Source organism: Hyperolius riggenbachi, chromosome 3, assembly GCF_040937935.1.
Source record: "Hyperolius riggenbachi isolate aHypRig1 chromosome 3, aHypRig1.pri, whole genome shotgun sequence".
In the NCBI taxonomy this organism is placed as follows: Eukaryota; Metazoa; Chordata; class Amphibia; order Anura; family Hyperoliidae; genus Hyperolius; species Hyperolius riggenbachi.
Window position 1 is genome coordinate 424,296,430 of NC_090648.1, and position 21,631 is coordinate 424,318,060.

General features: G+C 45.7%; 1 protein-coding gene across 8 annotated transcripts in view; it reads right to left on the reverse strand.

Moving 5' to 3' along the window:
- LOC137564137 (intestine-specific homeobox-like) overlaps positions 1–21,631 on the reverse strand; it is a 974,377-nt gene that overhangs the window by 52,708 nt on the left and 900,038 nt on the right. For all 8 annotated transcript variants that reach the window (XM_068277567.1, XM_068277566.1, XM_068277568.1 and 5 more), the window contains one exon: positions 16,827–17,024. In XM_068277567.1, coding sequence (XP_068133668.1) covers positions 16,827–17,024 — 198 coding nt within the window. The remainder of the gene's footprint in view (positions 1–16,826; positions 17,025–21,631) is intronic.

Consider the following 21,631-nt stretch of genomic DNA (forward strand, 5'->3'; position numbering starts at 1 on the left):
GTCACCAGAGAATAATCGTTATGTGGGGACAGTCATTCACCAGAAAATAAACCTGTTGTACAAATAAAAAAAATTCACTCACCTGGCCAGCCTCTGACGTGAGCTCCCCGACGTGCAGCCAGCCTCCCCCGTGCAGCTCCTCCAGCGACGATCCTCTCCTGCAGCCAGTTTCTCCCTCGCTGACAGGCAGAGTGCAGGGCTACGGCAAGATGGCGCCCGAAGCCCTGTACTGGAGACACAAATAGTCTCTAGTGCAGGGCTTCGGCAGCCTCTCTTGCCGTAGCCCTGCTCTGCCTCCGGGAGAAACTGGCTGCTCCGCTGCGCTGCAGGATCCTGCACTGCCTCCGGGAGCCAGATTTTAACACCTGGGGGGTCCTCTTTAGGAGGCGGGCCCGGTCGCCACGGCGACCCCTGCGACCGCGGGCCCTACGCCCATGGATGCTAGTATAATACTCTTGCTATAAATCACTAGTGAAGCCACATCTGGAGTATGGGATAAGTTGCTGCTGCTTGGCATTGAATATGGTTGTTTAACTTGTTATGAACACAAAAATAGACAAAATCCAAACAATCTGATCTGGTGTGTTGTGCTAATGTATTGAAACGAACAGAGAAGGCTTTTAGAGATGGATCCTTAGGGCTGGTTCAGACGGACGTTTCGGCGGCGTCACGTTAGGGGGCGTTGCGTTGTGTTGCGGTCGCGTTTTTATTCCCCTAGGGGGACATTAGCCGTCGCGGTTGGCCGCCCCCTGGAAGCTACATGTCGCTTCCAGGGGCAGCTCGAACGCTCGCGAAAATCGGGACCCGAACGCCGCGTTCGTGCAAACGCGCGCAAAAGCTCGGTGTAAACGCTCCCATTCACTTGAATGGGAGCGTTTACCGCGACGTTCCGAACGCTTGCGGTAAACGTTCCGCAACCGTCCATCTAAACCAGCCCTTACAAGAATGAATTTCCACCAGGGGCATAACAATAGACCCTGCAAGGGATGTAGCCACAGGGGACCCCTTGGGGGGAGAAGTTTCTTTTCCGTGTCCTGAAAGACTGACAACAAAGGGCACAGAGAGAAAAACTTTATTTTCTCTACACAATTGTTCTAAGGACTGCATCTGCTCAGCCACTGATAACGAATCAAACAATGTTTTGTAAAAAAAAAATTTGTAGACAATCCCTATTTAGTGTGCAGCATGGTCTTGTGTACAGCGTCCAGCCCCCAACCTATCTACCCCACCCCAAATGCTCTGTACTGTAGTGATGCTGGAGAAGTCTACAGAGTCAGTTCTGCTCCATCAGAGGAGGACTGAGTGAGTGTAATAAGCTGAGGCTGGGAGCACATTCAATGGTCGGTTTTCTGTATGCACTTTCTGCACACCATGTGTGTCTGCATGTGTGAAAACATGCACGTTATATCATAGAACTGCATGTAATTGATAGAGAAATGTGTGTAGTGCTTCACTGCTGTCTGTTTTTATCTGCACGGGGAAAACAAATTCAAGCGTGCACTAGCTAATTGACTAACATTGGTTCTCAGTTTACCTGTGCCGAAAGCAAGAAGGGGCCTTGGGGGGCTGGAGGGGCCCCATTCAAAGTGTTGCAGGGGGGCCCAGTGATTTCTAGCTACACATACAGGATGTTTTCTTCCCCACCGCCCCTCTACTATATTTGTAGTACAACTCCATCTAGTCACTCACTGGGGCCTGTCTGATCTCAGGTCCTACACTCCTTGGATAAAAAAATGCAGGGACAATCTAAAACGTCAAGGTGGATAATATCAAATACGGAACTTTGATTCAGGACACATTTTGCCAGTTGCACCTGGCTTCCTTGTTTGTAATTATTCTAAAATAATATACAATAAAGCTAGGTTCACAGTGGTCAGTTGCATAATGCACATGTTATAATGTGTGTGAATTGTAATGGAGACTGGTCATAGACTCTAATACAAAGGCTGCTTGCAGTGAATTAGAATAATGCAGTCAGTGACAACAAAGTACTGTGAACAGCCCCAAAGAATAGTATGGGCAGTGAGATGACACGCAGAATTATTCTGCAACTCAACTGAGTACTGTGAACTAGCCCCCCCTAGTTCACAGGGCTCAGCTGCAAGTCAACTCACTGCCCATGAAGTAGTATGGACCTGTTCATAGTACTGCGTTGTAATTGCAATTGCATTATTCTAATTCACTGCATGCAGGCTTTGTATTAAAGTCTGTGGCCAGTCTCCATTGCAGTTCACATGCATTATAATGCATGTGTTATGCAACTGACGACTGAGCCTTGCCTCACACTTGTATTCTACTAGAACTAAGTCCACCCGTTTAAAAACGGGCACTAGGGGTCAGCCACTACTACGCCCCTCACACCAATCACCCCCGCCGCAGCAACGTCTGCACGGTCAGCGCACATGTGCATCACAGCCGGGAATGAATGCGCACACGTCCATCCTCCTGTACTGTCCAAGGTACGGCTGGGTGTTACGAATGCATGCTGGCAAAAAAAAGCAGGGACACGGGTTTTCATTCAAGCAGTACCACCACAGTTCATCAACTGTTAGTACAGCAAATCCATGCAGGGAGAATGAATAGACTACAAGTGGTATTGCATAGTATTTTATAATAATAATTCACCCTAATTTATAGTAAGTATGCCCAAATTTACAACACCTTCTTTCGCGTCTTGGAATTTACTATACATTTTGATCATCATGGTACACTTGTCATTATAATTACTGTGCACCAATCCTGCATTATGTACCAATGTGGATATTTTGGACACACCATTGTCTGTATCATTATGTGCCTCATGTTTGTTTCTTACTCTGTACAGCGCCACGGAGTATGTTGGCACTATGTAAATCAATAATAATAATAACACCATTATATGTGTAAATAGGAAGTTAAAGTCATTTTTCACATTTTAATCATTTATAGATCTTCACCTGAGGGAGTCATCTGCAACTGGTGAAACCCAGCATGAATAAGGATTTGATGTTTGATATTATGTGAGTCTGTCTTGCATGAAAAGGTAAACAAACCTTTCACTTCTATTATTCCCATGGGCCCCTCTTCTGTGCGTTCCAGTTACTGGCTTTTTCCAATTGCTCTGCAGCAGAATTCTCATCCAATTTGCATACAATCCCACAGAGAAGCCAACTTTTTGCATTAAGTTTTTCAGTTTAGTGCAGAACTCAATATACCAGTAAAAGCACTTGCTTTTACTGATGGTTAACACAGTACAATACCCTACTGCTACCAATATATCAGTGTTTCCTTCATATTGCTGTTTATTAAGCACAGTTTGGCTCTTTCAGGAACACTTTCTGTAGTTTGCAGAAGGTTCATCATTGCCCCTTCTGTATGAATACAGCCCAGCCTCTGAGAATAACATGGATAACACAGCATTGTGTAGCCGCGGGATGGAATATGAGACAGATGAAACAATCTCCCTTCTCCACGGCGAGGCCTCAAGGAAAGCAGCTTCCTCCGCTGCTGCGCTGCTCAGACGACAAGCAGGCAAGCAGCGGGGCTGGCATTATTCTCTATCCTGTGATACAGTGACATGAACGTGATGCCTATCACACAGGCTCTCACTGGGAATTGGAGCACTGAAGCCAATAATTAAAAGCAAAAATTGTAAAGCGTTATTTTCTTCCGAGGAGGAGAGGAGTGCGCAGAGGAAAACATTCAGAATGTGACATTTTAATAACCTTACTTCCTAGGTAAACATGGATCTAATATCTACCTTGCACACAGAGAATAAAAATGAAATTTACTTTTCAGACATATCATTGTATCATTTAATGGCGGCAGAGAATGCCACAACTATAGCGGACCGGACTGCTTCAGCTTAAATCCATTTATTTATTGGGGGGGGGGGGGGGGGGGGGGAGTGTTAAATTAAAGGTGAACTGTAATGTTTCCTGGTAATCAGGTGAAATCTTTATAGGTGATGTATCATCTTGGGAAATTCAATTATTTTAAAGAGAATAGTTTGGGGCTGATGAGTCCATTGGACGAAACGCGTTGGGCGTGACCAGGAGCGCTGACGTCACTGGGAGTTAGGTGGAAACGCTGAGGGTCAGTAGACAGGCTGCCACGAGGAGCGGGGAGATCGGGACGCCGACACCGCCAGCAGAGGAGCTTTGCTGTTGGGCTGCAATGCCCGAGATGCCTGATACCCTTCTATATACGTGAGTGCGCTGATATTGCGCAGGCCAAAACTTTTAGCCAAACTGTTTTACGCTATGTGTGTTTTTATACTATTTTTTACATGTGGAACTAATCATTAAATGCGGATTATCTAACTGTGAACAAAGGCGTTGTGGAAGCTGTTTATTGAAGTTGGCCGCTCTAAAAGGCTAAGGCGCTAGACCCACCTGGATTGTGAGGTGGTGTCCATCTGGTGAGCTGCTAGTGTGGAGAGGCTGTAGAGATCACGAGTGATGCACATTTGAGCACATATGCACGTGTGGGGGATCTGTATTTTGTGATTACAGTAATGCACTATGTGCGGTTGTCTATCTCTGTTTGAATTGTAGAAAGGAAGAGGAGCGCTGTCACATCATTACTGACGGTTCTGGAGGTGTGTTTAGCTTCTAAGGGTACAATGGTTAATTTGCATATATTCAGCAGTGATGCCCTGGGAGACATCTCAGGCTCACTCCAACCTGAATTATCGCAAATTCTTTCTGTTTTAAGAAAGCAAACTTTTGTTTTTCTCCACTGTTATCCATCCCATCCTATTTCTTCCAGACACGCCACTCCTGATTGGGAAGCAGCTTACCAATCAAAATTGCCTCCATATAACCAAATACAAAGAGGGGAAGGAGTGGCAGTCATCTTGAATCCAGAGGCGAGCTAGGAAGACTTTACTGCCAGTCATTGAGTGAATTTAGAAGAAGAGAAGAAGAGCAGCAGTATTGAAGCAACCCCTCTTGGGAAGTCATCAATTCTTCTTTGTTGCCCTGAGGCCTATGTTATGGGCGACCTCTAGGATATAGTAAATAAAAGCCTCCCCCCCCCCCCCCTAAAAAAAATACAAAATAGGATACTGCCCAGGGCCAGTTCAAGTTCCAACGGGAAACCAGGGGAAAAGGTGACCGGTTCCCTCCCCAGTAAATTCCAAGCTGTAAACAACCCCCCCCCCCACCCCCCGAAATCCCCCTCACCTGTACAGTGCCCCCTGGGGGCCCTGCATAATTTGTGGTAGCTTTGCAACTCCATCCATGTCTTTAGTCTACTGCCTGCCTCTTGTCAGTGACCTGCTGCATGTTATGCAATGACATGCAATGGGTCATGGAGAAGAGACAGCAGGGAGCACAGAGTGCAGTGTGCCGAGACAGATGAGTTTTAATCCTGCCAAAAAACGTGTGTAAGGGCCCCTGGGAGCAAAAGAGACCTGAGGTGGTGGGACAGCGTGTGTGAGTGTGGGGGGGGATGGGGACTGGCAGTGGTTAGGGGCTCTGGGGCAATTCTCCCCTTTGCCTGAATGGTAGCCCTGGCCCTGATACTGCCTGCTCATGCCCCCTTAATCTGAAATACTACCCCTTTAGCCACGTGGGTATGCTGGCGGGGGGGGGGGTTCTGAAGCTAAACTCCCTGTCTGAATGACTATTATATCCTTAACAGGAAGGAGGGGGAAGAAGGAGGGAGGTATGGTTATGTAGAGGTTGCTTAGGAGGAATTAATGGGCTGTGAAATGGTTGATTAGGCATTTTGCTTTTTATTTTGCAAAAGTTGCATTGTTTTGCATAATTTATTTAAAACAATGTTTTATTATGTACTATGCATATTTAAAAAAACAAAACAAAATTGACTGAAATAAAATAAATATTTTACCATAATAATAACAGTAAATAGCTCTAGGATTTTGTGTTATTTCACTGAGCGTAAATAAGAAAAATATTTGGCTATTTTTTTATAATATATAATTTTCTGTCTTTCAAAAGTTTCTCAGCTCAAAAAGTTTGCCACATTACATAAGCTGTCTGTCTATACAGGTCTCCAGCCTACTGGAATGACACTGTGTTATATTAGTGAGAGATTCAGATGCTTGCCTGACAGGCTATTATTGAGGCAGGTTCGGAACACATCATCCCTTTCACAGATGATAGATGAGGAAGACACACAGCCAGCATCTAATGGCTCCGCCTTTGCTGCTCAGTTTTGTAGGCTCTCGCTAATTATCAGGACCTAACTGTGTTGTATTTATTGGTGCCCTCATCCGATGCATCCCATTTAACTGAGCTGGAAAAAAAGAGTTTCACCTACCTGGGGCTTCTACTAGCCCCCTGCAGATGTCCTATGCCCACCCCGGGACAAACCGATCCTCTGGTCCTCCGCAGCAAGCCAGTTTCATTTCAGGCAACTGGCCAGTCGGTGTGCTACTGCGCCTGCATGGCCCTGGCCATGCATGCCCTCAGTCACTCTCCTGTCGTCGTACTGCGCATGCACAGTACTAGATGTCTCTCTCTCAATGTGCATGCACAGGATGGCAGAGGGAGCTTGAATGAGGACGTGCTCCACCAGGGCTGCACAGGCACAGTGGCCCGCCGACTGGCCAGCTGCCGGAAACTGGCTCGCTGTGAGGGACTGGAGAATCGGTTTGTCCTGGCACGGGCACAGAACATCTGCAGGGGGCTGTTAGAATCCCCAGGTAAGTGAAACTCTTCTTTTCCTGCTTAGTTAAGGTTATTTTAATCAACTAGGAGCTTTAGACAGAATTAAAAATTAGACAGATATTTGTGTGTGTGTGTGTGTAAGGGGGGGGGGGGTGTCTTCAGATGATGGAGAAAGTATTTCCAATCACGAGGATCACTCAGAAGTTACTATTAAAGCTGTCTGCAGCATATATTTCAGAAGAACAAAACACACAAGCATATCTCTTATCAAGAGTAACGATGAGCTATTATACCAAGTGAACTTTACATCACAAAGCATTTACTCTACTTGAGCCACAAGCCAACTTATTTGTGACCAGTCTGAACAACAAAGCAAACAGCAAAGCAACATTATTCTTCTCAAAATATCCAATGAAGGAAGAAGCAGGGGTAGATGACCTGTCTCAGCAGTGGAACTTTCGGCTAGCCTATAGGTTCCTTTCATTGCCTCTTATCTACAGTTTCATTTTTATCTGATTTACAGATTCCTACAGATTCCAACAGTACTGAAAAGTATCCCCTATTGTCCGAAAGTGCCAATTTTCACACCTCCTATAACTGAGCAACGATGTCCTGCTTCCATTACCCATGATTCTAGATCTATAAACTCAGAAGGGATTCTGTCATCCAAATCCTCGGAGGTTACAACCTCATGGGTTGGACGTTGAGAGGACTTTTAAAAACTGGAAGCCCACAGCAAGAGATAGATGCATTGTTATTGGGAAGAAAACCAACAACTTTTACCTCTTACAATAGAATGTGGCAAACATTTGCTTCCTTTGCTAAGACTGAAAAGTGTGTTCCTCTAGAGACAAACAAAAACCATATTCTACTATTTTTGCATAGTGGATAAGATCTGGGTCTGGCACATAGTATGCTAAAAGGACAAGTACTGTATCTGCTTTGTCATCAATTCTCAGTAAATCAAGGGCAGAAGAGCCATTGCTAAAACAATTCTTCAAAGCAACCTTAAACAATTCTTCAAAGCGACCACCAAGAACACCTCAGTTCCCTAAGGCCTTGTTCACATTTCGTTCGATTCGCGTGTCCGTCTGCATCAGGCTGTTTTTGAGGCGTCTTTTTCTTCCGTTTCCCGGCGATTGGGTGGGCGATTAGTTTTTGTGCTTAGCGGTTTTGAAAGGATTTTTCCGAGCGGTTTTGTAATTCACTCCCTGACGCAAGTCAGGAAGTGAACTCTTTGACCCGGAAAAAAATAAATACAATGTATTTATTCTTAAAAACACTAACGTAATCGTTACACAAAGCGATTTTGTGTGCGTTTTGCGTTTCTCCTACATTTTCCATTGAGGCGGAATCGCCTAAAAAATGGTAACGCACCGCTTTGCTAGTCGCACAGTGTAGGACCCGCACTGATATGAACCTTCCCATAAACACTCATTGCCCACGCGGTCGGGGGCGTTTTTAAAAAAACCGCACACGGGTGAACCAAAGCCGAAAACGCCTGCAGTGTGCACAAGCCCTAAGTGGGATTTACCATTAGTACTTAAAGAGAACCCGAGGCGGGTTCTTACAACGCAATACCCATACAGAGGCTGAGTCTGCCTATAGAGCCCAGCCTCTGTTGCTATTTAGCTTCCTCCAAAGCCCCCCCTGCGCGTATGAGACCCCATAAAACACAGCCGCACTGTCGACACGCAGCGTGTCGCAGCGCTCTGTGTTTATCTCTCTAATGTCAGTCTCCGCTCTCCCCCGCCTCCTGGATCGCTCCGGTCCCCGCCCACATCCCTTCCCTCGCCGCTGATTGGAGGGAAGGGACGCAGACGGGGACCGGAGCGATGCAGGAGGCGGGGGATAGCGGAGACTGACATTAGAGAGGTAAACATAGCCCGCACAGTGCGGCTGTGTTTTATGGGGTCTCACAGCGCACAAGGGGGAGCTTTGGAGGAAGCTAAATAGCAACAGAGGCTGGGCTCTATAGGCAGACCCAGTCTCTGTATGGGGATTGCGTTAAAAGAACCCCGCCTCAGGTTCTCTTTAAAGAGACTCTGTAACAAAAATGTGATCCTTTTTTCTACCATCCTACAAGTTCCTAAACCTATTCTAATGTGCTCTGGCTTACTGCAGCACTTTCTACTATCACCGTCTCTGTAATAAATCAGCTTATCTTTCCCCTGTCTGACTTGTCGCCCTGTGTATGGAAGGCTGCCAACTCTTCCATGCTGATCTGTTATGCACACCCCTCTCCAGGCCCCTCTATGCACACTCCAGTGTGTGTGTTATTTACATAAGCCAGCAGCGTCTCTGCTCTCTGATATCAGTGGGAGAAGAGAGCTGGATAAAAATCCTCCTCTGTTAGGCTGTGAAAGGAGCTGGCTGACACATACTGAGGAATTACAGACACGGGCAGAGCTGGCTGCAGGAGGAAACGATCAGCCTGTCACTATTCAGTGGATGAGAGCTGCAGGGGGAAGAAGGTAAACACACAAATGATCTCTTGAGATTAAAAAGGAAGGCTGTATACAGCCTGCTTGTGTATGGATGTATTCTCTATGTGTGGACATACTGTACATCAACCTACTTCCTGTTTTGGTGACCATTTTGTTTGTTTATAAACAAACTTTTTAAAACTGTTTTTGACTACTTTTAATGTGGCGGGGAGCGGCGAAATTGTGACAGAGGGTAATAGGAGTAGTCCCCTAACGCACTGGTATGTTTACTTTTGTGAGATTTTAACAATACAGATTCTCTTTAACTTTCTAACAGAAAAGCCATGTGTACCTGTGCAAGAATCCTCACTATTTAACTTGATGTCAAAAACAGCCTTCCTCAGAGCAAAGACATCTGGTAGAACAGTGCATGAGATTCACTAAGTTCTCAAGAACCATTCACTGTCTTTTTCTCAGATACATTATGTTATACCCAACGTAGTAACTGCAAAACACTACAATCAGGACCTTACCATATTATATAGATAATGCAGATTGATAAGCAAACCATCCTTTAAATCCAGTATCTATCTTAAAGGTATATACTGATGTGACAAAATCTTTTGGAAAACCAGGAAAGGTTATTTGTGGTCCCTTCAGTATATAATTTGGGAAAAAGCACTTATACTTGAACTATAGCAAGAAGGATAGTATCAGGAATCCAAGGCCAATAATCTTCAAATTCCTCAGATTGTTTCGGCCCACTCTACAGGAGCAATTTCAATAGCTTAGGTTGCTTATGGAAAAGAGTCTTCAGGAACTTTCGGACAGCTAATTGTACTACTTGTCACACATTTATCTAACACACAACAGAATGGAGCCTGCAACGTTCTATACAGCAGGGTTTGGAAAGACTAATTTCCACAGCTGTGCATTCAAATGTTTAAAGTGTGCCTGAAGGGGAAAAAGTGTCCCAAGTGGGTACTTCCCTCACTAGAGGGAAGCCTCTGGATACTCCAGAGGCTTCCCCCATTTCCTTCCATCTCACCATTCCAAGCTGGGACACCCCGAAGCTCCTCGACAAGAGCTTGTCAGCTGAGCTCAGGCACACTGCACAGGTGCAGATGGCTTGCACTTGCCGGCGACTCCTTGTTACTGCTCAGGTGCGAGTTGTCCTGCACCTGTGTAGTGCAAGATCTTTCTGGTACAAAAATATCTACATCTTTATTGACACAAAAATGCAAAGGGATTCATTAAAAAATATCTCTGTAAGAGGCTCCTTGCGGATTCTTCCAATACAGGACAATAGCAATAATAAGAACTTTGTTGTAGACTTAATGCAATAATAATGAGGCAACGACATGCTCGTTTCGGGCACACAAGGCCCTTCATCAGGCCAATTGCACAAAGTGCTATCTACAAAAGAACACACAAATGGATACACATTAATAATATTAATATAATGTAAATACTAATCCAGGCACCTCACAGAGGAATATCCCAGAAATAAGTGCATCGACGTAGTGTATACATCAAGTCCCATGTAAGTGGGTCTTTACACTCGTCTAGAAAATTAGAAGTGGTGTCAAAAAGACATAGGTAGAAAAAGAAAGAAGAAAGAGGATAAGAGAGAGGGACTTGGCGTGTTGGAAATGAGATGGTTAGAAATAGTGTGCCATAGTGACAAACATTGAATACCCATGGATATTGGTCTAAATGTCACTGAAAAAGATGTACAGAGTGCAATACAAAAGGTATGCCATAGTGACTATCACCCCTGACCTGAACGGTTCCCGGCGAACTTCCATGGTTCGCGATCGCGGCGACCCGGGAACTTTTCCGGAAGTTCGGTTCGCCCCCACAGTGCATCATGAGGGTCAACTTTGACCCTCTACATCACAGTCAGCAGGCACATTGTAGCCAATTAGGCTACACTCCCTCCTGGAGCCCAACCCCCCCATTAAAGGGCAGGCAGCGTCAGGCAGTGGACTCACTCGTGTGCCTGCAGTAATTATTGAAGGGATAGCTGCTGCAGACTCTCATAGGGAAAGCTTAGTTAGGCTCTTGAAAGCTTGTTAGCTTGCTCTTTGCTGATTGTTATTGCTAAAAAAAGCACCCCTCAACAGCTCTTTTGAGAGCTAATCTTGTTCTTGTAATCTATTTTTTTTTTGTCTAGCCCACTTGCATTATATACAGCCCCAGGCGCGTCGCTAGCCCTATTTGGGGGGGGGCCCGTGCCCCCAATCTCTCCTGGGGTGCCACGGATCTCCCGGCCGCCGCTGCCCCCCCGGCTTTCCCCGCTGCCAGCAGCCAGACAGCAGCATCACTCAGACCTCTATCAGCGGGCGACCAGATAGAGCGGGTGCTAGGACCTAGCGGACACCGCTGATATGCGGAAGTGACATCACTTCCGCATATTTGTGCCCGGCGCCCGCTCTATCTGCTCGGGTCGCCCGCTGATCTTGAGGTCTGACATGGCGAAGTAGGTGGGGGTGGGGAGCGCGCCTGTCACTCACTACCTAATGGGGGTCCGTCCCTGTCACTCACTACCTAACGGGGGTCCGTCCCTGTCACTCACTACCTAACGGGGGTACGTCCCTGTCACTCACCACCTAAAGGGGGTCCGTCCATGTCACTCACTACCTAAATAGGGGTCCCTGCTGTCACTCACTACTTAACTGGGGGTCCCTGCTGTCACTCACTATCTAAATGGGGGCCCTGCTGTCACTCACTATCTCAATGGGGGTCCCTGCTGTCACTCACTATCTAAACGGGGGTCCCTGCTGTCACTCACTACCTAAATGGGGCTCCCTGCTGTCACTCACTATTTAACTGGGGGTCCCCTCACTATCTAAACGGGGGTCCCTGCTGTCACTCACTACCTACATGGGGGTCCCTGCTGTCACTCACTATCTAACTGGGGGTCCCTGCTGTCACTCACTATTTAACTGGGGGTCCCTGCTGTCACTCACTATCTAAACGGGGGTCCCTGCTGTCACTCACTATCTAACTGGGGGTCTCTGCTGTCACTATCTAAACAGGGGTCCCTGCTGTCACTCACTATCTAACTGGGGGTCCCTGCTGTCACTCACTATCTAACTGGGGGTCCCTGCTGTCGCTCACTATCTAAACGGGGGTCCCTGCTGTCACTCACTACCTAAATGGGGGTCCTTGCTGTCACTCACTACTTAACTGGGGGTCCCTGCTGTCACTCACTATCTAACTGGGGGTCCCTGCTGTCACTCACTATTTAACTGGGGGTCCCTGCTGTCACTCACTATCTAAACGGGGGTCCCTGCTGTCACTCACTATCTAAATGGGAGTCCCTGCTGTCACTCACTATCTAACTGGGGGTCCCTGCTGTCACTCACTATCTAACTGGGGGTCCCTGCTGTCGCTCACAATCTAAACGGGGGTCCCTGCTGTCACTCACTACCTAAATGGGGGTTCCTGCTGTCACTCACTACTTAACTGGGGGTCCCTGCTGTCACTCACTATCTAACTGGGGGTCCCTGCTGTCACTCACTATTTAAATGGGAGTCCCAGCTGTCACTCACTACCTAAATGGGGGTCCCTGCTGTCACTCACTACTTAACTGGGGGTCCCTGCTGTCACTCACTATTTAACTGGGGGTCCCTGCTGTCACTCACTATCTAAACACGGGTCCCTGCTGTCACTCACTATCTAACGGGGGGTCCCTGCTGTCACTCACTATCTAACTGGGGGTCCCTGTTACTCACTACCTAACTGGGGGGTGCCTGTCACTACCTAAACTGGGGCCTCCTGTCACTACATACGCTGGGGGGCTCCTGTCACTAAATGAGCTGGGGGTCTCCTATCCCTACCTGAACTGGGGGACTCCTGGCGTTACCTTAACTGGAGGGACCTGTCGCTACCTAAACTATCCAGGCCAGCCAGCCCAGAATCACTGTCAAAAAGGCCACAGCATCACCACCAGTCAGGCCAGCATTCACTTCAACCAGCCTAGCACAGCCCAGCATCACTGCCAGCCAACTCAGCCACAACATCGGCCACAGCATCATCGCCAGCCAGGCCACAGCATCACTGCCAGGCCTTTCAGCTCACACATCATCCCCAATCCAGCCAAAAAACGTATTGCCAGGCACAGCAGCCAGTACAGGAGAATTCAGAAGCCAGGTGAGAGGTGTCTACCATATTAAGGGGGCATTCTGCCTATTTATGTGAAATGCTGTCTATTATGTGCCTCATGACTGCTGAATTTGTCTTTTTGGGGGCCTCATGATTGCTGAATTTGTCTTGTTTGGTGCCTTATGATTTGTTGGGGGCCTCATGATTGCTGAATTTGTTTTGTTGGGGGCCTCACGCTTGCTGACTTTGTCATGTTGGGGGCCTCACGCTTGCTGACTTTGTCATGTTGGGGGCCTCATGATTGCTGAATTTGTCTTGTTGGGGGCCTCACGCTTGCTGACTTTGTCATGTTGGGGGCCTTATGATTGCTGAATTTGTCTTGATAGGGGCCTCATGATTGCTGAATTTGTCTTGTTGGGAGTCACATGATTGCTAACTGCGAGACTATGGGAAAAGCTGAATCATCATCATATGAGACAATAGCATTAAACCTACTTTTTTAGCTTTTTAAAACAAAACAAAAAAACTGTGAGGTTCTAAAAAAATGAATACATTTTTTCAGGAGTAGGATGGATGAAATTGTTTATCTTCACAGTTTTTCAACTTGGATTTTCCATAATGTTCATGTATGCGTTAAAACGTTTGTACAGTATTTAGTTTAATTTGCTCAAGACAGACAAACAAAAATGACAGCGCTCACAGGCTGCAACTGGCTTATAAACCATCAAGGGGCATGTACAGACCCCCAGGGGCTAAATACACGCCTTGAATCCAAATCAGATGCAAAATTATGCAAATTAAGTGCAAATTTATGTGCTAGTCCCTAATCTAAAATTTGAATGCAGATTGGATGCAGGCTACCACAAGTATACTTAGAACATTTTACAAAGAGAAGAAGGTGTAGGCAGCGCTTCCAAATACAGAAGGCTGCACCTGAATTGATTTAGCTGCAAAGAAGTGCAGAGCTCCAATGGACCATATTACACAACATGCATTCAAACAGGTACAGCAATGGAGGGCGTTAGCTTCAGCAAATAATGTGTGCACAAATCATTTCCTACTAGACTTCCCCCCGGCGTTGACGTGCCCCCTCGGGGAAGACCTAACCACTAACCTAACATTAAAAGCATAACTTACCTGGTGCGACTTATCATACAATGGTATACACATTTCTTCAAGACAAACTAAAATGACAGCGCTCACAGGCTGCAACTGGCTTATAAACCTTTAAGGGGCGTGTACAGACCCCCAGGGGCTAAATACACGCCTTGAATCCAAATCAGATGCAAAATTATGCACATTAAGTGCAAATTTGTGTGCTAGTACCTAATCTAAAATTTGAATGCAGATTGGATGCAGGCTACCACAAGTCTGCAGCAGCTATCCCTTCAATAATTACTGCAGGCACACGAGTGAGTTCACTGCCTGACGCTGCCTGCCTTTTATAAGTGGGTGTGGGGCTCCAGGAGGGAGTGTAGCCTAATTGGCTACAATGTGCCTGCTGACTGTGATGTAGAGGGTCAAAGTTGACCCTCATGATGCACTATGGGGGCAAACTTCCGGAAACCATGAAAGTTCGCCGGCAACCGTTCGCCGGTGAACCGTTGGGCCATCTCTATCTACTTTACTACTACTTGCAGATGTTTCCTTGCTCCTTCGATGTTCCTACCATGTATTTACCACAGGATTAACAGGTTTGCAGAATCATGTCACTGCGTATTTTTTGCTATGTTATGTGCTTTATCATTTACTCTACATAGTGACATTGAGACCAATATTTGGAGGTCTCTGGTGATAGTCACTATGGCATACCTTTTGTATTGCACTCTGTACATCTTTCTCAGTGACATTTAGACCAATATCCATGGGTCTTCAGTGTTTGTCACTATGGCACACTATTTCTAACCATCTCATTTCCAAGGGCTTTGGGACCATAGGTGTGACAAGTGCACTGATATTTACTAGTCTGCATGGCTTAAGACACGCCAGGTCCCTCTCTCTTATCCTCTTTCTTCTTTCTTTTTCTACCCATGTCTTTTTGACACCACTTTTATTTTTCTAGATGAGTGTAAAGACCCACTTACATGGGACTTGGTGTATACACTACGTTGATGCACTTATTTCCGGAATATTCCTCTGTGAGGTGCCTGGATTAGTATTTACATTATATTAATGTTATTAATGTGTATCCATTTGTGTGTTCTTTTCTAGATAGCACTTTGTGCAATTGGCTTGAAGAAGGGCCTTGTGTGCCCGAAACGAGCATGTCGTTACCTCATTACTATTGCATTAAGTCTACAACAAAATTCTTATTATTGCTATTGTCCTGTATTGGAAGAATCCGCAAGGAGCCTCTTACAGAGATATTTTTTAATGAATCCCTTTGCATTTTTGTGTCAATAAAGTTGTTGATATTTTTGTACCAGAAAGATCTTGTATGAATTTTTCCTATGGTCCTTTCTATACATATGAAGTTTGTGAACGGGTGAAGTGGATGACCCGAAAAAGGATTGGAAGGTTTTTTTCCTTTTTACATATTTATGTAAGAAAGACGCTACTCCCAATTATATTACTCCTGTGCAGTGCAGCCATGCTCATTCATGTATGGGAGCACAGCCATAAACTTCTGAAGATCCCAGTACTAGACCAGTGGTCTGGAGGAGGTTGAGGGAAGCATCTGGAACATCCAGGGGCTTCCCTCTGCCAAGGTAAGTATATATCTTTTTGACCTGTGGATCTCACAGGTTTGCTTTAAGCTGTTATCCATTTTATATGCTCATTTAAGCGTTTATCAGCAAAATTGCATTCTCTCTCTCCCCATTATTTAGTGTTACTTAGTGCCCATTTAGTATGCTGACATAGAAGGACCAGAGAAACAGGAAAATTGCATACTTACCTTCAGCAATTTGCCAACCTCTGAAGACCCAGGCTTAACACAAACAGTATAATTTTTTGATGAAGTGGCTACACACCTCTCTTAACAGTTATAGCAAGGATTTGTTATGTGGGTTGAGTGAGTTTGAGCCAGTGAGGTGTATCTGGCCAGGTAATAATGTGTATCCTTCATAGACTTGTGTGGAGAAACAATATTTTTGTATATAACCTATCAATTTATCATCTCTGTTAAGTAATGTAGTCTACAGTTGTTCTAATTATAAGTTGGGGGGGGGGGGGGGGGCAGGCAACGGCTGTCTTTCCTTGGGTGCCAAGATGGCCAGAGAAGTGGGGAAAAAAGTCACTGCATCTTATAGTCAAAATGCAGGGAGTTCCTGCCCTTTCGACTCCTGCGAATACGAACCACCAACCTGCCGCAATGTTGGGACTCCCTGTACTGTGCCCATGCAGAGGAGTACACAGGGGGACATACGGAGCACACAGGGGGACACAAAGGGGCATAGAGGAGGACACATGGAGGACAGAGGTGGACATATGGGGACACAGGAGGACACAATAGGTACAAGGGGACATAAGGTACAAAGGGGGCATAATCCACAGGATGCCCCTTCACTATGGATGCACCAGGTGCAGTATATATTTTTTCCCCTGATTTCTGTCCTCTAAACCTAGGTGCATCTTGTCAGGAGCGTCTTATAGTCCCAAAAATACAGTAATATTACAATTATACTGGATGGTTTATCAGTGAAATTATTGTGACAATGTTAAACAAACTCACAGTGGGGGCTGTTTTCTACACCATCGCTGATCTCTTCATCTTCCAGTAAGTCTACCTTAGAATCCTCCTGTGTTTCATCCAGGTTTAGCTTAATTGTTCTGTTCCCATGTTTTATAAAGTTTGACAGTAATCCACACTTTGGATCTGTTGCCGTTTCCACAATTGAACTTTGTTGGGGTCGCTGACCTAAAATACAACCTTAAAAAAAAGAAGAAAAAAAAGTCTTATTGTATTCTGACCCACAAGACCTTTATCATAAAACTACAGATGTATTTTTATACAGCTGCAGTGAAGTATACTTCTATGTACTGTATGTGTCTCATCTCACTTGTAATGCATCATGTAACTTTTTCACACTGTTGCTTTGTGGTTCTGTTTTTTTGATATGCAATGCCATGTGCATAGTGAGAAAGTGCCCTTAAAGTAAGCTAAAAAAGAAAACAACCCAGTATGCTGGAAAATCACAGTATAAACATTGTTGACATTTCTAACTTATAAGTTGATATAGCTATAAAAATGTTACTGTATATGCAAATGGTCAGTTATGTCACTCAGGGAACCTGGTGTGAGTCTAAATATAACCAGCGTCAATATTCCCTAGTTATTAATACTTTAAAGAAAAATCTAAAAGTGCATGTATGCATTCAAAATTGATTGGGCAATTTTACCACCTCTATATAGTATGAAAGCTAACAGATGTTTAACACTATGAACAGATTGTGTAGGTAGGCTCTGATACTACAGAGAAGCGGTGAAATCAAGATTGGATGTGTGTAAGCACCTTAATTCTGGCACCACTGGGAAATAGGCAACGGGTCTGGAAAAGACCGCTTTACTCATTTACCTAGGAACAGGTTGTCATCTGCTTGGCACTTAGGGCAAGAGAGTAGAGATAAACCCGATAGCATTACCTCCTTATTATTCCAACTTCTCTTGGGGTACTGGAGGTGACATCCTGCTGTCTATCAGCATTTGGACCTGATGTTTTGAAAGAAATAGCTGGATTTTCCCTTTATGCCAGGATGCATGCAAACTGGTTAATGAAAAACTATGAGCTTCTAATAAAGATTTTAAGTAATTGTATGTAGCTTGTAATTGCACTTCACAGAAAAGCCCCTTACAAATTGTCTGAAATTTACATTCAAATCAGAATTTTTAGGCAGTTATTGATCTTTACTCAGGACACACACTCTCACTGCCTCTGTTCCTGAATGTCAAACTTCTGATGATTGTTACAGTAAATGTTCTGCACCATGGAGAACACCTGTCTCCTGAGTAGGGATGGTAATCATGCCAAGTTGGTGCAAATGTTGTATGCAAATATATGAAATTGGGCCACTCCAATTCCACCTTGGGGGATACAGTTGGTCCATGTTCAAGCTGCATACATCTGGATACAAAAAATGCATAAGCCTGCATCTAATTGACCATCATTACACCTGAGCAGGGATGAGCAAGAATGACTCAAAAGCTGAATTGTCCCGGGTCATGTAGAAAGCACTGGCTGTGTAAGCAGGGTTAGCTCTCCTACGCCTCCCTTTCAATGCACTCCACATTCCATTTTCTGACACTTCTGCCTTTACAACGGTAAGTTTTGGTTTACAAGGTGAAGGTGTCGGAAGATGAGGATCGGCATGGAGCACATCAGAAGGGAGTAAATCCCGCTTACACAGCCGGCATCCCTTGCACATTCCAGGACAATTTTGCTTTTTGGGATATTGTTCTTCCTCATCCCTGCTCCTGAGAAACCTACACAATATTATTCTTTTGCATTGTATTAGAACTAACCAGTGCTTCCCTGTGATTGCATATGAGAACTCATTCATAGTGATGCTCGGATACCCCTTTTTATTATTCGAGTTTGGTCGAATTCGAATAGTAAATTATTCGAATTCGGTCGAATATTCGAGTCGAATATTTTTTACTATTCGATTCGACCTCGGACTTCGAGCTCACTATTCGAGTCGGTATTCGAGCTCATTATTCGAGCTGACTATTCGAATTGGCCTTAAATAGCTTCCAACACTTGTTTTGAGGGTGAATGATGCAAGAAACATCTTTTTTTTCCAAGTAACAACAGCAAGTGATTATGTGGGGATGTTCCTTTAAAAAAAAAGGTGGAAAGAGAAGAGAAGTTGTGTCCAAAATTCTGTTCAGTAGTGTATCTTCTTTTTATTTTTCTTCTTCCTCTTCTTCCTCCTCCTCCTTCTTCTTCTTCTTCTTCTTCTTCTTCTTCTTCTTCTCCTTCTCCTCCTTCTCCTTCTTCTCCTTCTTCTCCTTCTTCTTCTTCTCCTTCTTCTCCTTCTTCTCCTTGTTCTATATCTTCTTTTTTTTCTATATCTTCTTCTTCTTTTTCTATATCTTCTTCTTCTTCTATATCGTCTTCTTCTTTTTCTATATCTTCTTCTTCTTCTATATCGTCTTCTTCTTTTTCTATATCTTCTTCTTCTTCTATATCGTCTTCTTCTTCTTCACTTATTTCTCTTTTATATATTTTTTTTTAAAGAAATGCAGCTATTTTTGAGCGTAATAAATAGCTGGTGGCGCACGCATGTTGGAAGCGCCATTGTATGTGCTCCCTGGCAGTGGAAACACACAGACAGCAGGAGGTAAATTCAGCAGCAGCAGCAGGAGGAGGAGGATGATTGTGTGGCAGCAGGCAGTCAATGAGGCAGGCAGCGAGACATAATAGGCTGTGGTACCTAGCGGTGGTACCAGGCCGTAAATACACAGCATGAGGTTCCAGACAGCGGTCGTGAAGCCCACATCATGTCCAATACACAACTGGGACAACACAGTTTTCAACCCGGACACCTCTAAAAATAATATCACAAAGAATTAATAAAAAGCATATATATATATTTTGTTTTTTTTAAAGAAATGCAGCTATTTTTGAGCGTAACAAATAGCTGGTGGCGCATGGTGGAAGCGCCATTGTATGTGCTCCCTGGCAGTGGAAACACACAGACAGCAGGAGGTAAATTCAGCAGCAGGAGGAGGAGGATGAGTGTGTGGCAGCAGGCAGTCAATGAGGCAGGCAGCGTGACATAATAGCCCTGGTACCTAGCGTTGATACCAGGGCTGCAAATAAACACAACAGGAGGTCCCAGACAGCGGTCGTGCAGCCCACATCGTGTCCAATACACAACTGGGACAACACAGTTTTCAACCCGGACACCTCAGAAAAATTAAACCTTTTTTTTTTTTTAATGGTTTTTTTGTTTTGTTTTCACAGCAAATTACACAGATATAGCTATTGTTTGACGTAATAGCTGGTGGCAGAGTGGCAGCAGAAGGTAATTCTGTGTACCCTGGCAGTGGGAAACACAGACAGAGAGCAGCAGCAGCAGGAGGAATGGAGGAGTAATGAGAGTAGCTATTGTTGGACGTAATAGCTGGTGGCAGAGTGGCAGCAGAAGGTAAAATCTGTGTACCCTTGGCAGTGGGAAACACAGACAGGCAGCAGCAGCAGCAGGAGGAATGGAGGAGTAGTGTGAGTGTGGCAGCAGGTAGGTAGGCAGCGTGGCATAATAGCCCTGGTACCTAGCGTTGATATCAGGGCTGCAAATAAACACAACAGGAGGTCCCAGACAGCGGTCGTGCAGCCCACATCGTGTCCAATACACAACTGGGACAACACAGTTTTCAACCCGGGCACCTCAGAAAAATTAAACCTTTTTTTTTTTTTAATGGTTTACTTTTTTTTTTACAGCAAATTACACAGATATAGCTATTGTTTGACGTAATAGCTGGTGGCAAAGCGGCAGCAGAAGGTAAATCTGTGTACCCTGGCAGTGGGAAACACAGACAGACAGACAGACAGACAGCATAAGGGCAGTACACAGCAGCCCACTGTAGATGTAAAATGTGTGGCTGCAGGCGACGTAATAGTCAAAGTGAACCAGGCTGGCTTAGTGAGCAGGAGCCAGGAGGTGGTAAAGGGTGGTAAGGCACATTAACGATGGTTCTTTCGGCAGCCAGTTAATGTCCCCCTCTCGCCGACAACAGGGGCCAGGAACTCGCCTTCCACCCACGCCTGGTTCATCTTGAGAAACGTCAGTCTGTCCACAGACTTGTGAGACAGACGTGAGCATTTCTCGGTGACCACGCCACCAGCTGCACTGAAGCAGCGCTCGGACAGCACGCTGGAAGGGGGGCAGGACAGCACTTCCAGGGCGTACTGCGCGAGCTCGCTCCAGATCTCCAGGCGCTTGACCCAATACTCCATGGGATCAACAGGGGCATCGCTGTCAAGCCCGCTGTAGGACCCCATGTAGTCAGCCACCATGCGGGTCAGGCGCTGGCTGTGACCGGAGGAGGATGCTGCTGCATGCACCTCCTCTCTAGTCACTGCTGCCGGAGCCTCTACAGTCCTGTAGAGCTCGTTGCTGAGAGACAGCAGGTCTGTGGGGCGCTTGCTGCTGGATGCAGGCACCTGCTGCTGCCTCTGTGCTGGCTGGACAGTGGGGGTGGAAGGCTGGGGGAAGGCTTCCTCCAAGCGCTCAACAAGGGCCTGCTGCAAGCTCCTTATTTGTTGCGCTGGGTCTCCTCCTGCAGGCGGCAGGAACTGGCTCAACTTCCCCTTGAGGCGTGGGTCCAACATCATGTTGATCCAGATGTCCTCTCTCTGCTTCATCTGGATCACCCTGGGGTCCTTGCGCAGGCACGTCAGCATGTGCGCTGCCATTGGGAAGAGGCGGGCCACGTGTGCTGGCACATCGACGGCGGTGCTGTCCTCATCCTCCTCCTCTGCCTCCTCAGCCTCATCCTCTCTCCACCCCCGCACCAACTCAGCTGCGCTGTGC